This window comes from Lichenostomus cassidix, chromosome 8 (genome assembly GCF_008360975.1).
Source record: "Lichenostomus cassidix isolate B80296 chromosome 8, HeHo_3.0, whole genome shotgun sequence".
Classification (NCBI taxonomy): Eukaryota; Metazoa; Chordata; class Aves; order Passeriformes; family Meliphagidae; genus Lichenostomus; species Lichenostomus cassidix.
Genome location: NC_139489.1, coordinates 15,882,168 through 15,902,873, shown reverse-complemented (window position 1 = coordinate 15,902,873; position 20,706 = coordinate 15,882,168). Strand labels below are relative to the sequence as shown.

Below are 20,706 nucleotides of genomic sequence, written 5' to 3'. Positions count from 1 at the left end.
TTCAACGCCATTGTCATGATCCTGAGGAGACTCTTGTGGGATTTGGAGAGGGGGACAAGGGTAAGCAGGATTCCAGCCATGGGCTAACACTCAGCAGAGAGCACTGCTTGGGCCTTCCTTGTGCAGGTTACACTGAGCAGGGACTGCACAAGTACCTGTGTGCAACACTGTGGCTCAAAGGAGACCACATGCGGGGCAGTGTGGCCTGTGTTGGAACTCCCCAATACCTGCCTGCTCTGTTCTGCTCTGGTGTGGACAGCTGACTCAGGCTCACCTGCCCCTGATGCCTCTCTCTATGGGTTCTTGTTCATCCTTGCCCGTTTCCAGGGCTCTGTGCTTGCTCTGCAGGTGGAGAGGGAGGCTTTGGAAACCTGATCGGCAGGTGACTCACCTATTCTGTGGTCTCATATTTTTGCTTCTTTTCCCTTTGTAGTTAGCATACAGTTTTCTTCTCCCCTGCCATCACACGCAAGTTAATTCTACCCTCTGTGTCCATAATCACTGTGTCTTCCTCCTATAAACACAGGAATTTGGCAGCAGTTCTTGGAGACAAGAACAATAGTTGCTGACACAGGAAGGATAATGCCAACAATGAGGCATTATTTTCAAGAACCAACAACAATCATAGCATGAGTGTCCAGGCTGAATACCACACCAGACACTTCAGCTATTCAAACCAGGTCTTAGCTTCAGCAAGAAATCTCTCCATAGGAAGTCAGATAAAGTAAAGGGAGTCGTGTAAGTTGCATTTTATTAGACAGAGGTGGATTTGATACATGTTATATCTTAATTTTCCATTGTTCTTGTTCAGACGTGGAGTGTACAGGTTTCCCATTTTTTAGTCAAGAAAACAAAACACATTGCACAAAGCAGCTGCATTCAACAATACAACAAGATACGGATCATTATTCACTTGAAGACTAGAAACGTACCCAGAAAATTTTCAGTCATTCAGTATGCTAAAATATAGATAAAAAGAGTTAATTACTGTTTAATGGTAAAATACATTAAAAAAATTCAGGCAAATCTAGAATGAAAACTTGTGACTTTCCTCAGTATGGCACCACTCTATTGTTTCATTATAAATTTGTAAAAGGCACCACACATTAAAACTGTAAAGCAAGGGAGAAAACAAAACCAAGCAACTTTCCATGATTTCCTTTCTGTACAAATACATATGTATTTTAAGGCAGGTGTTTTTATGTGCAAAATACAAGTATACAGGTAAAACCAATGTTGGTATCATATATTCTCACACTCACTTCTTTTAGCTGTAAGATTAGTGTCCAAATGTACAGTACAATGAAAACACTTTTCTCTAACAGAGCTCAAAATAGAAGGCAGGCTGGAAATATGGCCCTGATAACAATTAGGTTTTAAATCCGAAGAGCTTTTATTTAGACCCCTTAAAACATGTACAAACAGTCATTCTCTTTTTCTTTTTGTCTCTTCCTTAAGAAAGGTCCATATCAACTTGTTCACTATGTCAGGTTGATCCTGCTGGAGCCAATGACTGGCTTCTGACAAAATAGTTAATCTGAAATGATTTTTAACATAAATCCTTGTAATTTCTGCCATCTCAACTTCCATAAACGCATCTCTTTCTCCCCATAACAGCAGGGTTGGCATGATGACTTCATGGTGCTGCAGAGGTAGGCAGCTTTAAAAATAGAACACACTTAGTTAGGTCCTATTTATTAAAAAATCACCAAGACATATATCAGTCAACATAGCTTTTGAAATCAATGCAGTGAATCTCATTGTAAACTTTCTAGGTTCCATGATATCTTCTACAATACCAAGAAAACACTGTGACTCCAAGTTCTTAGATTATTTTTAAGGATGGTGAAATTGTCAGAAGGTACTTTTACTGTAACAGGTCTCTAATCAGCAGTTGATTGCAACAGAGCTCTCATTTCTGGAACATGAATGACGCTTCAGCATGGAGCACAGCTCAGGAGCCCCATGACCTCTGTAAAAGAGAATGTGGAACAACATGGCCAGAATTTTATAGGTCAGTTGTTTTCCCTTGGTTGGTGAATGCTGTGGCAAGTTTCTGGACCTGCATTATCTACTGCACACCAGCAAAACTGCCTTACCAAAAAATAGCTGTCCAGAAAATGGCAGACAGAGTATTTCAGACCTACTCAGAATTAAATATCATGTAGTACATCTAAAAATAAAAATATTTGTAGAAAAAGGTATTCTATAGAACATTGATGTCTGAAATTCTGAACTGAATTCAGTTACATTCACTCCTCTGTGAAATTCATGCTAACATTTAAAGTGCATCAGTGCTCCTCCCTTTGCGAAGTGCTACAGTATGTTTTTGAAGGCCTTGGACTTCCATACCTAAATCTTTATGCAGTAAAAGAAAACTGTTCCTTAAAAATTTGCTTTTTGTGAAGTCAAAATCTCATTAAAAATGCAATATCACAGCCCAGAGTTTTGGCAGACTAGACAGTGATTAAAGATAAATACATTATCAGACATTTGAAGAATACTTTGAAGAAAAGCCCTTAGAAAGTAAAATTATAATAAACATTGTACTACCAAAATGACCTACTTAAACTTTCAGTAAAAATTTATTATTTTTTCTTTATACAATTATTTAAAATTGAGTATTTTATAAATATTACCTCATATTATAGACATTATGAAAGATAAAAGTAGCTAGAATGTAAGACTATTTCAGCATTACCCCATCAGAATTTATTCCAGCACATTTCAAAGATGCTAAAAAATTTATCTAAGCTTGAATTGCTTTCTTTTAGCCACATACAGTAACAGACTAGCTGTGACAATTCAAAACAGATTCCATCTGATTGGATACAAATCTTTGTTATATTAATGCAAAAATAGGATTATTTTTAACCCGTAATATATAAAAAAGATTTTTAAATAAACTTTTATGACATATGCAAGTACTAATTTTAGACTTAGGAGTTAGTTAAGAGACTATGCTCTGTAAAAAGAGAAAGACAGAGAAGGTGACATGTCTTAGTTTAAATTAAGACAAAGAAATGGAGCCTTTGAAGACATTCTTTCTCTCTACTTACATATGAAGTCAAGAAATGTTAATAAAAGATCATTTTAAATAATAACTGCATTTCATTTTGATTGATGAATTACAAAAATTCTTAAAATGGCCTTTTTTACCAGTGGATTAAAATCTCATTTTGCAAACAATCTGACCTCACCTACTGAACCATAACTTATTCATAGTACCAATTTTAAAAACTGATAATCTGATGATCTGATTCAGTGCATTTAGACTAATATCTTTACCTTTTAACCCAGTATCCTGGATCTCTTCATTATTAATATGTGTGCAGTAGAAAATGTACAGTTTTTTTACTACTGTAGTGTTTACTGTTTTGTGCCTTGCAAGATTTGTAGCCTCACTTAGGTAAACTACATCAGGCTTTTTACAGATGCTGCTCAGATAAACAACCTTTCACTTTTCATTGCCTATAAACTACACTACATTTCTGTTCAGTCTGGAATATAGGAAATTATATCATGCTTAAAGTTTCTAGAAACGGCCTTTAGTAATGGTTAATGCACAGATTTCACAGTTAGAAAGGGAAGTTCCATTCATAAAATATTAAAGTCTTTGAAAAACAGACTCAGACCTTCATATGGCATTGTTATACAGCTTCTCTGTAAACAGTGAAGTACTTCTTAACTGTTATAAGAGAACTAATCCCATTTTCTAAAAAAATGGTATATCAGAAGAAATTCAAGTTCCAGCTTCTTACCTATCTCTCTTAACAAGCATGATAGAAAAGCTTTATGCATTTCTTCTGGAAGTGTTTGTATCTAAAGGACAGTGAAGGGAATGACCACTGTGCTATTTATAACAAGATGTGCTGGTCATGGATGGAAGTAGGTTATTTCAATCATCTCTCTGGAAACAACATTCCAGAAAAATTAGGCTCTGAAGAATGAAACTCCAAGTGGATAGTAATGAGTTGGAAACCCTTAACACGTAGGTCACCAGTATCAGCCCACTGGGAGCTATGGTGAATACAAGTCATTAGCATCCAAATGCTGCTTAATGTCTTAGATGAGAGAAAAGGAAAATTCCAGTCTGGTTTTCATATTTAGCGATTCCCATCCCATCAGGCTTGACCATCAGAACTGGTGGCAAGAACTGAATGACTGATCTCCTCTTTCCAGTCCAAAGCCTGCTGCATTGTGGCTGAGAGCGCCTAAATAAGATTCTCTGAATTCCATACAGATGTACTTTCATTAGAAGAGTAAAGCAAACAATGCAAAAACACATACACACAGAACACACAGAGGAATTCACAGCTGTGAAGATACTTTCTGACTTATAACTGATACAACACTTTATTTTTGAATCTGAAAAGGACTGAAACAATAGTTTAAACATTCACAACACTTCCATCTGTCCCCTGTGACTCCCAGAGCAATTCAGCTATCACAGGCATGTCACTGCTGCTGTCAGAGGAGCATCTGGTTAATGTGCACATGCAACGATGCGAAGTGCTGCGGCCAATGGAACAAGCAGGGCTCGGGGCGCTCACGCCTCTGCAGCTCCTCATTAGCCCTGCCCCGGGGCTCCTGCAGAGCAGCTGCGGGGCCCGGGAGCCGCTGGGCAGCCACGCTGCCCCATCGCCCTTGGACATCCCAGCTGATGACATTGACTGCTCTCTGCATAGCTTTAAAGAAGTGCGGTGTTACCAGCACAGCCATCTCATTTATTCCCCACTGTCAGCCATGCTTGGTGTTAGCTTCCTACTTTCTGGTTCCAGTACTGTGTCTTAGCCTGTACAAGGCAGTACCTAGCTCAGATCCCTCTTTTCCTCACCATATTTTCCCTGCTGGTTGCTCTCCTGACAGTGACTGCCTTGTCACTGTCACAGAAAGAGCAATAAAGGTGGCAGTAAATGGACCTTTATAGAGGTGGACCAGGGAAAATGAAAAGTTAATCTACTTCAAACATCTACTGCCTGAGTTTAGGGAAAGAAGGGAATGGTCATTTTAAAGGATATTGGGAAGGTGGTCTTGTATTAGAGAAGCATGCAGGACATTTATCATTGCTGAAGACTGGAGACAGTAAAGGAAAAACAAGTTCAATGCCATTCTTCTTGATATAGTCCTTCAAGTTAGTCCTATAAGTTGAATATATGCAGAGTTAAGACCTTCTGGCTCTGTTTTTGGTAGCTAAAAAGGGAGAGTCAGTCTCTTAAGGCCAAGCCAACGCCTTTCAGGAAAGTTAAAACCATTAGAAAACTGTTTGAGAAAATAAATATTAATATTGCAAAATTATTTTCTATTATGATGCTATCTCTGTTTTACTGTAGGAAGTGAGTCTGATAAGACCAGTAAAGGAACAAAAAAATCCCAAACCAAGTACAGTTAGTTTTAGGCTTAGTTATAAAAAAACCCTCTCCCACCTTTCTTAAAAACGAAAGTAGCCTCTGTACAGTTACAAGTGAGGATAATGTACTTGGATGCCATATAATCTAGTAGTATTATATCATAATAAACTCCTGATAGATACTATCATAACTTAATATGAATTGTAAGGCAAACAATTAATCGATGCTAATTTAAAAAATATTATTTAGAGGTGGGTTTTTGGGATTGCCATGGAGACTGTGGATGAGGAATGGTCTTTGCTTTATTAGATTTTGAAACAAAGGTTTTCCTTACATGCACTCTGCTTGTTTTGCCGTTTTGAGTGGACAGAACACCCCTGGCCTCTCACTGCTTTACCAGGCCTGTGCCTGACCTGCTGAGGCTTCAGGAATACACCTGTGGTTCCCCCCTCTGTTTCAGCAGCAAGAGAGGAGCCACATTAACACTTGTGGGCTCCAGAGGACTCTCTAGAATATTTTCCTTTGTTTGGAAATGTTATACTGACCTGAAAATAGTTCTGTAATGGTTAATGGGTCCTGTTAGTGCTCCAGGTTGTGAAAAGACATAGAGATAAGCTTCAATATCCTCTGCAGTTAATCTGCAGCCTTTCCTTCCAATTCCAGTGGCCTGGCTGGTAAATAAACTTTTCAGAACCTACAAAAGCAAGAATAAAAAGCTGTTATGTAAGATAGCTAGAAAACGTGATTTCCTTCCTTCAACAGGACACATCTTTCTAAAATCTATTTATCCATATTTATAAATCTATTTATGTTCAGAGTGGCTCAAATGGGTTTTTAGAGAGCTATGTGTACAACAAATGGTAAACATCTCTAGTATAACTTATTTCAGAATAATCAAATACAGACAAATACCAGTATTACCAAGTTACTGCATCCTAACCTGCTACCTGTGACAGGCAGGGCAAGTGCAGGTACATCCTTTTTTTGGGGGATGGACCCTGGCAGGTGACTGGGCAGGAGGGAGGATGGTTCATGGCCTCCCCAGCTGGCTGTGCCCTGTGTGTGTGCAGCATTGGGAGCTCTGCACGGGGCTGTTGGTGTGTAGGAGGGTGCATCCTGCAGCTGCTTTGTCCCTTTCTATCTGCTTATACTTGTTTTTTAAGGTCATCTAAGGTGTTAGCCTTGGTTCCTCAGGCAGATTTAATGACCTGGCTGAATGTGATGCCCAGACTCCCACACTGCCTGCCCTGTAGAAGGCTCTGAGAGATAAGAGGATGTCCCACTGCACACAGGAGCTTCAGATAAGTCAGCAGGAATTCCCCAGGCACCAACTATGTCCCACTGGTATGGGCACAAGTAAAACCAGCTGACTCTCTAGGTGGAGTAATGCACTGCAGTGCTGGATGTTAAAAGTATGTCCCTCAACATCTCCCAGAAATACAGAAGTGAGAGTTATCAGAGAGTCTATGTACTTGTATCCTACTTTATATAAAGTAGGATATGCTTAAGAATAAAAATGAGAAAACTCCATATTTTTTCCAGTAATTAAAACTACATCAGAAGGGATCAATGTAGGTGGCAATTCTTCCATTACTCACACTTACATATATAAACAAGAGCATTCATTTTGCTCACCTTGAAATCATTTAGTGTAAACATGAATTCAGGAAACCATGGCATTTGGAAAAAGAAGTAGTAACCAGATTTAATCAATTGTGATGGATGTCGTAGAATGTATTCTGAAACAAAAATGCCCATGAATTAAAAATAAAAACTGATGGCTGAAACAAAATTACTATTAATATTACTATTTTTTTAAACTTAAAGGAATGTTTTAAAAACATTACATTAAAGCATGCTGTGTGACAAAAGATGATTATTGTTTCAGGAGTAAATATATGATGTGGCCATTGAAAGATACTTCTTTTATAAATGTTAGTAGAAATAGCCAGCAAAACAAAAGTTTGCCAAAGATTAGGTGAGGACAGCGACATTGGAGAGTTTAATTACATGGTAGGTTTTCACTTAGAGACCTATTTGTGTATCTAGCCCAAAGCATTTTTTTCCAGATATGGAATAAAAGGCATAAATAAAAGTATTTAAGTATTTCTCTCATCAATGATGTGATGCACAGAAATCTGTAGATGATGATCCAGTGACATTCTAAAGACTGCATCATTCCTGTTCATGGAATTTTTCTAACAGTCTCTTCTTGGCAATTTCAAGAACTGTAATCAAGGTTACATAGAGTCACTTTAAAAAGATTTTTACAGTCATTTTAAAAGACATTGGAGCATATACAGCAAAAGAAAATTATATGTATAACAAATTTGCATTGTCTTTTTTTTTTAATTGTAAATCTGTGTCTCCAGTGAGTTTCAAGAGCCAGCATTGACATTCAAATACCTAACTTCCTCAAAGCAAGCACACAATGTGTGCAGGTTCTAGGAAGTCTAGAACTTATCCTTCACAGGTGTAAATTCAGGAATGTAAAACTGCATTACCAACACAGGACATGTCTCTGAAATACTAATTCTGACAGTGAATTCTGACAGCAAAAATGGGTTTTAAACCAACATAAATTGAAGTGTTACCTATCTTCTAAACTTTCATATTTTATACATTCTCAAACTGCATTACCCATTATATTTTTTCTAGATGGACCATCATCAGCACTGCTCACTTTACTTTTCTGTATTATTTATAAACTGTGTATTTTCTTTTAATCCACAGTAGAATATATTTGATCTAGGGAGAATTTATCAAGCTACAGAACAGATTTTGTACTTCAACAAAGATACAAACAAATACTATAATAAAATGCAATTGTCTTCTCTACAGCCTCACTCCTGCTTTCAGTGAAAATACTGCAAAAAACTCCCGCTTGCGTGTGTGGTGAACAGACCTCTCCATGGGTAAGTGTGGATTAACTACCTGGCAAAATGTTCTTTAGTATCTTAGAAAGGTGCCCAAGAATACTGTGAGAACAACAAATATGGATGGTTCTAATTTCACGGTGGTGCAAGGTCCGATTTACCTTCAATTGAAATGAAAATTAAAGCTGCACTGAATATTCTTAGCTATGTCTGGGGAAATGGGGTGACTTTTTAAATGGAGATAGGGTAAGGCCAGGAACTGAAAAAAATCAAAATTAGTGAGATAGTATGTTCATTACTGAATGTTTATATAATTCCTCTGAAATATTTTGTAATTCTGGGTAGTAGACAAACTCCAGTCTACCACACAACAAATTGTGGTAGCACACTTTAGTCCTTGTTTCAGTGCTATATTAGTGTGTTCCTGAGCATCTGGTAAGTAGCCAGAAAAGACTGTCTTCTTCCAATGAATATTGTACCAGATCATAAATTGTCACTTGTCACCTAAATCAGGATTTAATTCTAATGTCTGAATCACATTTTAAGAAAGGTTGGCTTATGCAGACCTAATAATGCAGTGTGGCCTTAACCAAAGCGTAACAAAATATACACCCCTCTTCAGGAATTTTATCCTGATAAAGTGGAACAAAACAGATTAACGTGTATGAAAATTATGTTTCTGGACCCTCAAGGATTAAAAAAACATCTGTAACTTTTTTTGCAAGCTCTCCCACTTCCTACAATAAATTTATTTCCAGAATTCAAATAAATATTTGATATCTTACTACTTCATAGAACACAGTCCAGATTGTGAGAGCCATGGAGAGAGAAGCAGCTCCTCTACTGAACATCTACAGGGGCAAGCTGTTGGTTCTCAAAACAAACACAATCATAATCAAAATGCATACACTTTGGATTAACAAAGACTACTGCAGAACTCACCGGTAAATACAGAAGGATGAGGGAAATTCACCACAATCAGCTTAGTCACCATTTCAGGGTAACATATGGCCACTAACCAAGCAATCATTCCTCCCCAGTCATGGCCAATCAACACACACTTGTTGTATCCTACCACATAAACACAGACACATGCTTTTATTTCAAAGGAATTAGTATCCCTAGAAATTATCACATACAATGAAATCACAATAACAGGTGGTTCAGCACATTTATTAATGTAACTTTAATACTGCACCACTTCCATTACTAACAGGCAGAAAAAATAGGGCACTGTTATAGTTTAAAAATTTACAATTACTTAAAATTATTTAAATGGACTTCATTAAACTTTAACTATACTACCTCCATGTCAACTTAAAATTGCTCAGTATCCAGATGGCCACCCCTCTTCACATCTTGGCCAATGCAGGGTCAGATAGACAACTCAAGCTGCAGTCATAATAATGCACCTACATTTGCCATGCTTAGAGAGTTAGGAGTCTGAAACTGCAGACAAAAAGACTGAGCAATCTCCTGAGGACCTCCAGAATGAATTTAATCCTAATGACTTTTGCTGAATATGAGAGGTTATCTAGGCACTCAATGCCATCATGATGCAAAAAGTGGGCATTATACTTAATAGCCATATATATAGTGTGCATATATACTCCCATTTATATACTTAGGAGGCCTGTAGCTTTTCTCCATAAGCTATTTTGTTGGCAATTTTTTAAGTTCTGGACATTCACATACTTATTCTTTCATGAATAAAAATGGTATTTTAGTAGCAATAGAAGGGGCATGGGCAGGATGGTGACCAAGTGCTTTGAAAGCTTAACCATTCCTTCTTTAACTGCTGGTGGAAAATATACTATAGTGTCAGGTACCATCACCCTCCTCTTTGAAGATTGGAATGTTGAGCACATAGATTACAAATGAAACATAAAAAACCTACATGTTTAGAATTCTGACAAAAATTTGGACACAGTTGTCAAAGAACCTTATAAACCCTTTTGGACAGAAATCTTTTGGAGCACTTTTGATATAATCAAGTCCTCCAAAAGAATTTAACTTGGGATTAGAACAAACAAAGATAACAAGCCTCTGAAGTGCTTTTTCCAAAAAAAATTCAAATCCCTCTGAAATTGAATTACGCTGAGAGCACTTCTCAACCATAACCATGACATTACCATGGAGATTAACACAACCAGCAAAGGCTGGAAAATGTCAATGCAGTGAGAGGACTGCCCGCCCAATCTTTTGACAATACTCAAACATCACAAGCAAAGCAAATCCTAAATTCAAATCTCAGAACTTGAAGAGTTTCATTCTTCATATGAAATGCAGTAAGTTGTTTTACTATTCCTAGAGTATCCAAGGAATTAAAATGATTCAGAGAGTGACAATCTAATACCTTGCATTGCTCTTGGTAAGGAAGGGAAATACCCTTCACCAGGGGTTACAATTTATCACTTGAACAGGGACACTTCAAACTGAACTGGAGGGGTGAATTTTGCACTTCAGCTCTAGACCATTATACTGTGTATTTGCCACAGGCAGCAATGTGTCCCTCATTCTCCCTTCTGCCCTCACTGTTGTGTAAGACAGAGTGATTCAGCTCTTGAGAACTGATTATTGTGCAGTAGTAGTATTTTTGGAGGGCTTTTTGTTTGGGTTTTTTTTTTTTTTAATACAGCAGATGTACTCCCATCATCTCTATAAAGCCCCTAATATTTATTATGTCTTGTTTGTGCAAGAAGAATGTAGTCTGATATAAATTCTTTGGTCTGCAAGTGCTTTAAGACTCTAACTCAGAATATTATCCATAGATTTGTACTGCTGGATTTCACAGTGCATAGGAAAGATTTTTTTTAGAAGTCATGATGGGAAAATCATCTTTACATATTGCTTGTACTGACATATATAACATTGTAATTAGAAAACAACGCTTTTTCATTTATAATAGTCCATAAAATATTAGTATCCTTAGATTTATGTCTTTACACATCTGTAATGCCTATATATTAAAAAAAAAGTCTGTAGTTAAAAAAAAAGCTAGATTTTTTTTTCTTCCTCTAGAAAATGAAGTAATTTATGAGTCAAGTAGGTTTTTCTTCTACTAACGCACCTAGAGATTCCAAAATATCCTTTATGTCTGCTATCAGGCAATCTAACTTGTAATTTTCTTTGTGAGGAGGAGCATCTGTTTCTCCATAACCTCTCAAATCCAGGGCCACCACTCGATATTCACTTTTAAATTCCCGCAATTGATGGCGCCAAGAATACCTAACAGAGGGGAAAAAAAGTTGGAGTTACAAGGTCAAGCAGTATGATATCAAAAATGCACTCAATGCTTTTGCACCCAGATAATGGAGGGTAAACTAGTATGGCTTTGGTTGCAATGAGATTGTTTTTCCTTTCTGTGCTGTGCTGATGGCCCTTTGTGGCTGCAGTAGTTTTGTGCTCCATTCTTGAATTCCCCAGTAACAAAGTGCAGCTGCCAGAAAGGGGGAATGGCCAGAGCCAGGGCTTTTCAACAATTCCTGGAGTCTGGCACAGTCCTTTTGCTGCAAAGGAAGCAAGCATAAACCAGAGCACAGGGAGGACTATTATGTTTTATCTTTGGAGCCATAGTAGCATCTGAAAAGTAAAGTCTGAAAAGCTTTCTCTTCTCCCTGGCTTACTCACAGCCATGTTTTGATGGAGCAGGGAAATACGCCCTAAGGCATGTTCTTTTTTTATTTTTCTTTTTCTTTTTTTCTGAAAAAGAATGTCAGATAATTCGTACACTAAATAAACCAAAGAAAGAAATTCAGTTAACAACAAATGATCTTGGTGAGGTTTATAGGATTTATCCTGTGCACACTTTCATCTGTGCCTCTGTACCAGAACTGTTCAGAACAAATTCCCTCGATGTGTTGGTACTAGACAAAGTATTTCTTCCTCGTGTTTCTATGGAAAAGAGAATTACATACATCAAAAGACATACAAAATCAAGAGCTCAGGCAAAGGCCTGGACTATTCCTCATTCTGCAAGACTACGTAGTGACTAGATGTGTGTAGTGAAGCAAAAATAAAAAGAAAATGGTGAGTCTTATGGGTCTTATCCTGCAAGAACTACCTGCCCTTCAGCTGTTATTGAAACCAAATCAATTTCAGAATAGCCAGTCCCAAGACAGACATGGCCTTATCTTACACTGTAATAGAAAGATATATGAAAAACATGATCCTTCTGGACATATATAACAGTGCAAGTCTCCATTCCTTTGTGCTATGATCTAGCTTTTACTTCAGCTTATTTCAATAGAGTCAGATAAAGGATATATAACATTTGGATCATCACTGTTTGTAAGAATGATACACAAAATTCTACCTTAATCCAGACTGTGTCTATATCAGACTATGGGCTCTTCCACTTTAGCTTTGCCTCCAGGCTATTAGGGACTTTGAACTTAAATAATGTTACAGGAACACTCAGGGATACGAATCTGTATTCATATAAAGAAAACAGTCCGAACATTTTCATTTCAGTGCCATATAATGCTAAGGCAGGGTTTAGCTGAGATCCCCGGGAATGAATTTTTTAAAGGCATTACATAATGACTTGGAAGCTGAATTTGCCATGGTAACTGTTGCAGCTATTCTCTATACTTCAGTAAGAAGAAAGAACCAGGCCCATAAATAAATAAATCAACTATTTTTGTTTTCAGAAAATGTCTAAAAGCTATTCTCTGTTTTCACAACAGTTCATCAATCTCTAAATATCTGACCTACCAAATGGGTAGGTTTTTTATTCAAAGAAATCCTTTTACCCCATATAATATGTAACTATTGGGCAACTGCTTTGCAATTAGAATTTGAAATGTTGTGAATGCTTCTGTGTTCATGAGGCTGAATCTATTTTGAGACTTTGTGATCACATTCTTTCTAAAAGACAAATTGTATAAAATGTAGCAGCTCACAACTCTTGTAAATACTGAGCTGCCTCAACACATTATGTCCGATTTCAAATAATTTTTAATTGACTTTCCACAACAGTGGTACTGATTTTCAAGTTCTTATGCATATAATACACTTATTGGCTCTGGTGTGTTATATTCTTTAGAGATCTTTCAGCTTCAGACATTCTCTATCACTCTTAGTGGTCACTACTGTCTGGTTATATTTGTCCTATTTATAACCTTGAGACATTTGAAAGCAGAGGATTTGTTACAATTAAGAACTGTAACTGTGGATCATATCCTTTTTTCTTTTCCTAGACAAACAATACAAATTTGATGCTGCTTTACATCTCTCTTAAACTGTGGTTATTTTATCTCGTGCTCTCAGAACAGTCCCTGTTCCTGCATGAAAATCTTCACTGATTAAATAAACAACCTGACATGAGTTTTGGTGGTTTGACTATTTTACAGACTATTAGCATGTAGTATTCTTTTTTAAAAACAGTGATATTAACTATGCTATTGTTGGTCCCAGTGACCTACATAACAGGTTTTTTATTCATCCCTTTTGAATGGTCAGACACCACAATATATTAGCTGTTACTTATAGCAGGCTCACTATTCTCAACTGTAAGAATGACTGTCTATTTTTTTAAAAATAATACACCTGGTCTCAGTAGAATATGTATATAAAAAGCTAATTTTCCCTTTACTATCCCCCCTGTATGGGACATCAGCTGTAGTCTCATTGCCTTAATGTGTTAGAATATGCTTTATGCAAGATATACATAATGCTTGAATAGAATATGCACTGCCTCATCTAACAGTCCTTTCAGTCGAAATTTATAGCTTTAATAATTTTAGATTGCAATTTATTATTAGAACAATGTACTTCTTTGAAAATTTAACTTAATATAAATTAGACTCTGTCCCATCACCCTCAAGGGCATTAGTACCCATAGGAAATTGCTAAGGGAAGAGAACTGACCTCTCTTCTACCTGGGTCAGTTTAGCATGGTATGACCTGAGTACAGATTGAAAGATCACAGTTCCAGCAGTGTCCTCTAGCCCCACAGCTGAGTTTGGAAAGGAAAAGAACCATTTACCTTGCTGAGTTCCTGGCATTAGTACTTCCCTTATTCCCTCACCATTTGTTCTGTGCAAGTTCTTAAGATATGCTTCACTAGTTAAACCTGACAATGACAGCCTGAGCAATTTGGTTAAATCATTCAACACATGACTGCTTTTCATTGTTATAAACAAACATTTTGGATTGGGTTTGATTCATCATTCATCTTGTGATGAACTAATAATAGAACCTTTTTCCCTGAGTAGCATTCTGAAATTAGGCTGCACAATAGCCTATAGAACTCATAGTTCTTCCCCACCCCCAGTTAAAAATGAATGTATAGTATTTTTAATAAATGGAGCAATCCATATTGCATTTAACATATAACAGATCCTTATTTTAACATCCTCTGCCATAATTCATAAATTTAGCCATATAGTACAAGTACTATCCAAACAGGATATTTGTTTAAAATTAGAAGTTCCTTCACAAAGTTTGAAGGAAGGGATACATACCTGGGAAAAAATGGATTGATAGTACAAAAAAAGATGGTTGGTTTGTGTTAGTCTGTAAGAATTTTTTTGCAGATGCTGCAGTTAAAAAATGTTTCAGTGGTTTGTTGCATACTAAAACTTCATGCCATTAGTTAGCACTCATAAATACATAAAAAGGATCACTCTGGGGATATTTAAGCAGAGATGTTCACCCTGAGGTATCTTATGCAGCCTTTTTCATAATAGAAATTTGTGAAGGGAGTTTTACCAGAATTCTGGAAAGCCATGAAGCAGCAGCATAAGTGGTTTGCCCCTTTCTCCAGCAGCCACATAGTGGAATCGTAACCCTGAATCCTAAAACAAGGGAAAAAGAAGTGTGTTTTTATTGTTGCATAGAACTGCTATTTTGGGATTTGAGAACAGTGATGATTTCAGACTGTATTCAAAGAAACAATATACTGCACCTGAAAGAAATACCAAATGATCAGTTTTGAAGCTGAAGCCTTCCATACTTCTGAAATCAGATATCTTCTACACCCTGGCAATGCTGAGTATCCCACACCCTGGACAGCACAGCTTCTTCCAGGAAGGAACATCTCTAATACCTGCCAGGCTGTGTGTCTGTGTGCCAGTCCAGCCCTGAGCACACTAACCCTTCTGACAGCACTGGCACAGCTCCTGGGAAATGCAGGTTATTGTCAAAGCAAGCACATTGCTTGCACACGGACACCAGTCATGTGTTTTACAGAAAGACTTTAAAATGCAGTATACTTTAAATGCACTTTCAATCTTTCAGTTAGCTTGTAAGATTATGCAACTATTTAAAACCATCACATTGCATTCTGGCATGATAAAGGACCACATGGATTCTTAAGAACCAAAAGCAATCAAAATTAAGTTACTAGGAAGGAAGTAGTTTTTGCTAGTTCTTACTGTTCAAGGTTTCAGACTCACTCCAGAAAATTAAGCCTTAATGTTATAAGCTTCTTTCTGCCTTGTCAATAGTCACTGTCCCTGATGCATCTTTGAAGAAAATTTGTCTTATGAGAATTATAAGGGGGCAAGTTACTTATTGTAGAGGCTGGACACTGAAATGCTATTGAAGTGAATGGGTGTGCACAAGCTTACACTGATTCAAGGTCAAATCCAGTTGGATCTAATAAACTGTGATTATGACCTAGAGGTCTTACTGAATTCAGGCACAGAAGTGGATACAGAAGTTGGGAGTTAGCTCACAAAATACTGTTTAGAAGTCATGTGAAAGAAACTGCAGGAGGAAGGGTTGTACAGCTCCTGAACAAATGTCAAAGCCTGCACTGTCTCTGCTATTACAAAAAAGAAAGAAAAACCCCATGCCTTTGCTTCACAGCAAGAGCTAATATCAGGGCAAGGATCATAAATGCATACAAGAAACATTTTCTTTCCAAAGATGCTTCAAATGCTCTGAGATATCTTGGCACTCATAAGTCACTAATTAGCTGTGAAACTATTAACTTATAATCTGATTCTTGAAAGGGTTCTGAAGAGGGAACTATTTAGATTTTTTATATTTGCTCTGGATAAAATAGGGAGTTTTGCTCAGTTTTGCCTGTAATTACACTGATATTTCACCTCTGGGATGCCAATGAACTTGAAGACTCTAGAGGTAAAAGTAAATTCCTAGTAAATTTTGGGGCCATTATATCATCTGTATCATTCTCCAGTTCACTGTGCCTTTAATCCTTTTATATTTAAAAAAGTAGAAGTTTCTCTGTCTCCTTCCACAATTTCTCTTCTCATTTAGTGAGTAGTGGATAAGCCCTCCTCCATGCTGCTTCTTTCAGCCAGTGTCCTCTTGGGATTTACCCTCAATGTTTTTATTTTAATCTATTTATTGTTTTTAAGGACCTCCCCTTTACTCATGAAAATTCAATCACCACTTGTACAGCAGCAGTTTAAATGTCACATGGCCCAAACTAAGCCCATCCTTGACTTTTTCAGTTGCTGCTATATGTTCCCTTTTTTCCACCCCCCAGAACAGACATAGGATGTTGCCATCTTTCCTAACACTGACTGCTTGTTTTATTCAAATCTGAATGGATTTGTAGGATGCATGTGTTTGGAAAGTAATCCATTAGCTGCTGTTACCCAACAGTAAGTTTCTTATTTCCTGAAATGAGTGATCGACTGTCATATTGACAGCAGTTTGATTTGCCCCCAAATGCTCTTCTATTATTGTCATACCCTTCTCACTTCCACAGCAGCCTGTTCGTTTACTGCTTCGTGCTATGGAAAAAAAGAACATGTCATATGAGTGGAAAACCCACACATGCCTCCTAATGATGTTAGCAAAAGAAAACAAGCAGATCATGACAAACTGAGGCTCAGTAATTTATATTGGTACTTTCTGGCATGAAACCATCTGCACAGAAACCTGGGAACAGAGATATTTGTGCTTATTTCATTAAAAATAGCACTTGACAAAACTTGCTGTGCATTCTCTGCTCACCTATAACTGCAAAAGAAACCTAGCTAATACAACTTCATTTAGACCATTTGGTAAAGGAGCAAATCACAGGTAGAGATCTGGGACAAGAAATTGACTGGTGGCTTAAACTGTACAACTGTACAGCACTTGGCTTCTTACTCTGTGTTTTCCCTGTAAAACTGATGCACGAAACGAGCTCCCGGGTGCAACTGGGCAAACCGTAAATACCAGAGAGAGCAGAGGTAGTGCAGGGAGTGGTGGACTGGGAGAGACCCGGGGCCGACGAACCCCTCACCCGCCCACCCAGGGCTCCGCACCCCGGCCAGGCGGGCACCGCGTCCTCCCGGCCTGAGGCCCCGCAGCCGGGCCGGGCACAGCACCGCTCCCCGCGCCGGTGCAGGCAGGCGCTGGATGCGCGCAGCTGTGCAAGCACGCACGGCAGGGCAGGCGGGCTGTCCGCGCATCCCACGCACAGCAGGGCAGGCAGGGGTGTCACGCACAGAGCATCCCACGCACAGCAGGGCAGACAGGGATGTCATGCACAGCGCATCCCACACACGGCAGAGCAGACAGGGGTGTCATGCACAGCGCATCCCACACACAGCAGGGCAGTCAGGGGTGCCATGCACAGCCCACCCGACACAGCAGGGCAGGAGGACAGAGGTGCCATGCACAGGGCATCCCACACACGGCAGGGCAGACAGGGGTGCCATGCGCAGCCCACCCGACACAGCAGGGTAGGCGGCAGGGGTGCCATGCACAGCGCATCCCACACACGGCAGGGCAGACAGGGGTGCCATGCACAGCGCACCCCGCACAGCAGGGCAGGCGGCAGGGGTGCCATGCACAGCGCGGGGTGGGTGCCTGCCCGCCCAGCGGGGCCCGCTCCCCCCGCCCGCGCCCTCACCTTGATGCGGACGTAGCAGTGGGTGCCCAGGGAGGGGTCGTTGAGGCAGGCGGGGGGGTTCTCCCGTACCACCCAGCGGAAGGTCTCACCCGGCCGCCGGCCGATGCTCCAGAGCAGCCGCAGCCCGGCGATGCAGGCGCACACCCCGCAGTAGCTGTATACGAGCGCCCAGAAGAGCAGCGCCCGGGCGGCCACCATCACCCGGCGGGCGGGCGGAGGGCACGCAGCGCCAGGTCTCGCCATCGGGCCCCGCCGCCGCCGTCCCCGCCAGCCGGGAGGGGCTCGTAGCGCCGCCGCCGCCAGGAGCCGCCCGAGCGGAGGCACCGGGAGCGGCGGCGGCGGCGCGCCCGCCCCGCGGCCCTCGCCCCGCGCCGCCGGGCACAGCGCCGGCCGCCCGCCCCTCCCGGCCACACGGCACGGGCTCGCCGGGCCCCGGGCGGCGCTTCGGGGTCGGCGGCGCTGCGGCCGGGGTCGCGCCCGCCTGCGCAGGGCTCGGCCGAGGAGGGCTCTGCTCCCCAGATGTTTCGCGGTGAAAGAGGGAGAAGCTGTCCCTGGGGCGGCGGGGCGCGGCTGTGTCACCTGCGCGCTCCGGCAGAGCCGCGAGACACATCGGAACGCGCTCGGAATGTCATTGGGAGCAGCGCGCCCGCGGCCGGCGGGCCAGCCCCGCTGCCGTGCCTGCCCCAGGCCCCGGCAGCGATCGCGCTGCACGATGCCAGCGTGCCCTTGAGCGCCCTTACCTTATAGCCGTGCCAGAGGTGAATTGCTATAGGCGTGGGGCTGCGTGCTTGCACCCCCGTGCTTTTCAAGACTACATTCTTTCACTGTCGCTTCACTATTACCCATTTAAAGGTGATTTTGTAAACGCATTACAATTTTAATTATGGTACGGTCTTACCAATGAATATTTATTTAAAAGATATCAGTATAATTGTCTAAACTTAACTTATTCGGTATTGATATCTCAGTGCCTGAGGGCTGATAAAAGCTGAACGATCCCCTGCGTGCCCATTAGTAAATCACTACGACCATACATGAAGGAGTCACCATCTCATACAAGGCCACAGATGCCTTGTAAGAAGTAGTAAGGGTAAGAAGGGTAAGAAGTAGAAGGGTAAGAAGTAGAAGGGTAAGAAGAAAGTCTCCAGTCTGTCTCCTATTAACCTACTGAGATGAAGGGTAGATGTCATTTTAAAACTAGAATGGCTCACATAATCCAAAATGGCGAGAGAAAGCGTTACTATATGAAGCAATTGATTTTACAGGCTATAAAAGTGCAGGTTGTAAAAAAATTACAGTTTATTAGCTCTAGGAGATAACAAAATGTGGACATGATATTTGCTGACTACAAGAAAAGTAAAACTGAGCTTGCATGTCAAATCCTGATTTAACTCACTGCCTGGTCTGCTCACCTTTACTCCTAGATCCCTTGTGCTTCTCAGACTAGGGGATAGGGGCAGGTTCCAGACTTTTGGGGGCCTATGTGCAGCTTCTTGCCATTTGGAAAGAGCAGGATTGCCAATTTATACTTGAACTTAATGAAAAACAAAATTTGTTCTTGGTCCAGATGAGTCTGTAGGATTATAACTTAGCTTCCAAGAAATATTTTTGCTCTGTCCCAGCAGTGCAAGTAGAAGCTGGTACAAAGGCACCATCCATCTGTTAACTCTAAGATGATTCAATAAACTAGTTTAAAAAAAAAACTGGATAAGCATGTATGCAGACGGAATATCTATAAATTTTCACTATGCACAGAACACAGCTTGTAGACGACTTTTGTCTGTAACATACCAAATGCTTTCTCCTACTTGTTCTAAATTCAGACTTACAAATATAGGCACTGGTGTTAAATCCTAGGCCCATTGAAGGCATTGGCAGAATTAATGCTGTCTTCAACAAGTTCAAAATTTTTCTCTTTTAGAAAATCAAATAAACTAAAGCTGCAGAAAGGAATGTTATAAAGAATGGCCTGTTACTGCATTTTAATGAATTTGAAAGTTCAAACGAGTTACAAAACCCTAATCTGAATTTATTTTCTCTTACTAAAAATAATATCTTTAAGTAGCTGTAAAAAGCTCCCAAGCTTCCTGCTATCAATAACACAAATGAAATGCCAGCAACCAACATCAGCTCACAATGGTGCACAACACTGTTCTTGATCCCTGCTCACTGTCTGAGCACAAGCCTTACAAACTTAAGGTCAGGAGCTTTATCAGTCTACTGGGGGAAAAAGGTGCAGGGCTGTCTAAGGCTCCTTCATTCTCTTGGCCAAGAAGAGAAGGAACATCAAAAGCAGATGATTCAGTTCAGACACCGACCTCTGCAGACTCCAGTAGGATTACATTAATCATGCCTGCCGAGCCTGAGCTTTCCCTTCGTGCTCAGATTATTCACACCACCAACCCTAGGATTAGCATACAGCTAATTTCTTATGCATCAGACTTCGTGCTAATGACCTTTCTTGTAGGGAGAAGCCTTCGCAACTTCTCAGTATCAGACTAAGCAGTAGCAGAATTTTCCCTGAAGTGCACCTCAGTAAACCAGCGACCCAGTTGGATAAATTAGGAAGTTTGGCAGGAGCAAAACAACCAAGGTTGTTGTTTATATCCCAGTAGCCATCAAATTTCTTAATAAATCAGTAATCAGAATAAATTACTAG

General features: G+C 40.0%; 1 protein-coding gene across 1 annotated transcript; it reads right to left on the bottom strand.

Annotated features, from left to right (window-relative positions):
• Positions 1–734: 734 nt before the first annotated feature.
• On the bottom strand, positions 735–18,413 carry EPHX4 (epoxide hydrolase 4). The gene is made up of 7 exons (XM_085068055.1): positions 18,048–18,413; positions 14,942–15,027; positions 11,298–11,455; positions 9,170–9,298; positions 6,987–7,090; positions 5,897–6,045; positions 735–1,660 (listed from the first exon to the last, which is right to left on the bottom strand). Exons 1-7 carry the CDS (start codon positions 18,288–18,290, stop codon positions 1,426–1,428), a joined length of 1,104 nt encoding a protein of 367 aa, XP_084924181.1. The 5' UTR covers positions 18,291–18,413; the 3' UTR covers positions 735–1,425.
• Between the last annotated feature and the right edge of the window lie 2,293 nt (positions 18,414–20,706).

Coding starts and splice junctions, on each gene's coding strand:
- EPHX4 (XM_085068055.1), bottom strand. CDS start 18,290: ATGGCGAGACCTGGCGCTGCGTGCCCTCCGCCCGCCCGCCGGGTGATG. Junction 15,028..18,047: donor ACTGCTACGTCCGCATCAAG/GTGAGGGCGCGG, acceptor CCCTTGTTTTAG/GATTCAGGGTTACGATTCCA. Junction 11,456..14,941: donor CATGGCTTTCCAGAATTCTG/GTAAAACTCCCT, acceptor CCCCTCTGTTAG/GTATTCTTGGCGCCATCAAT.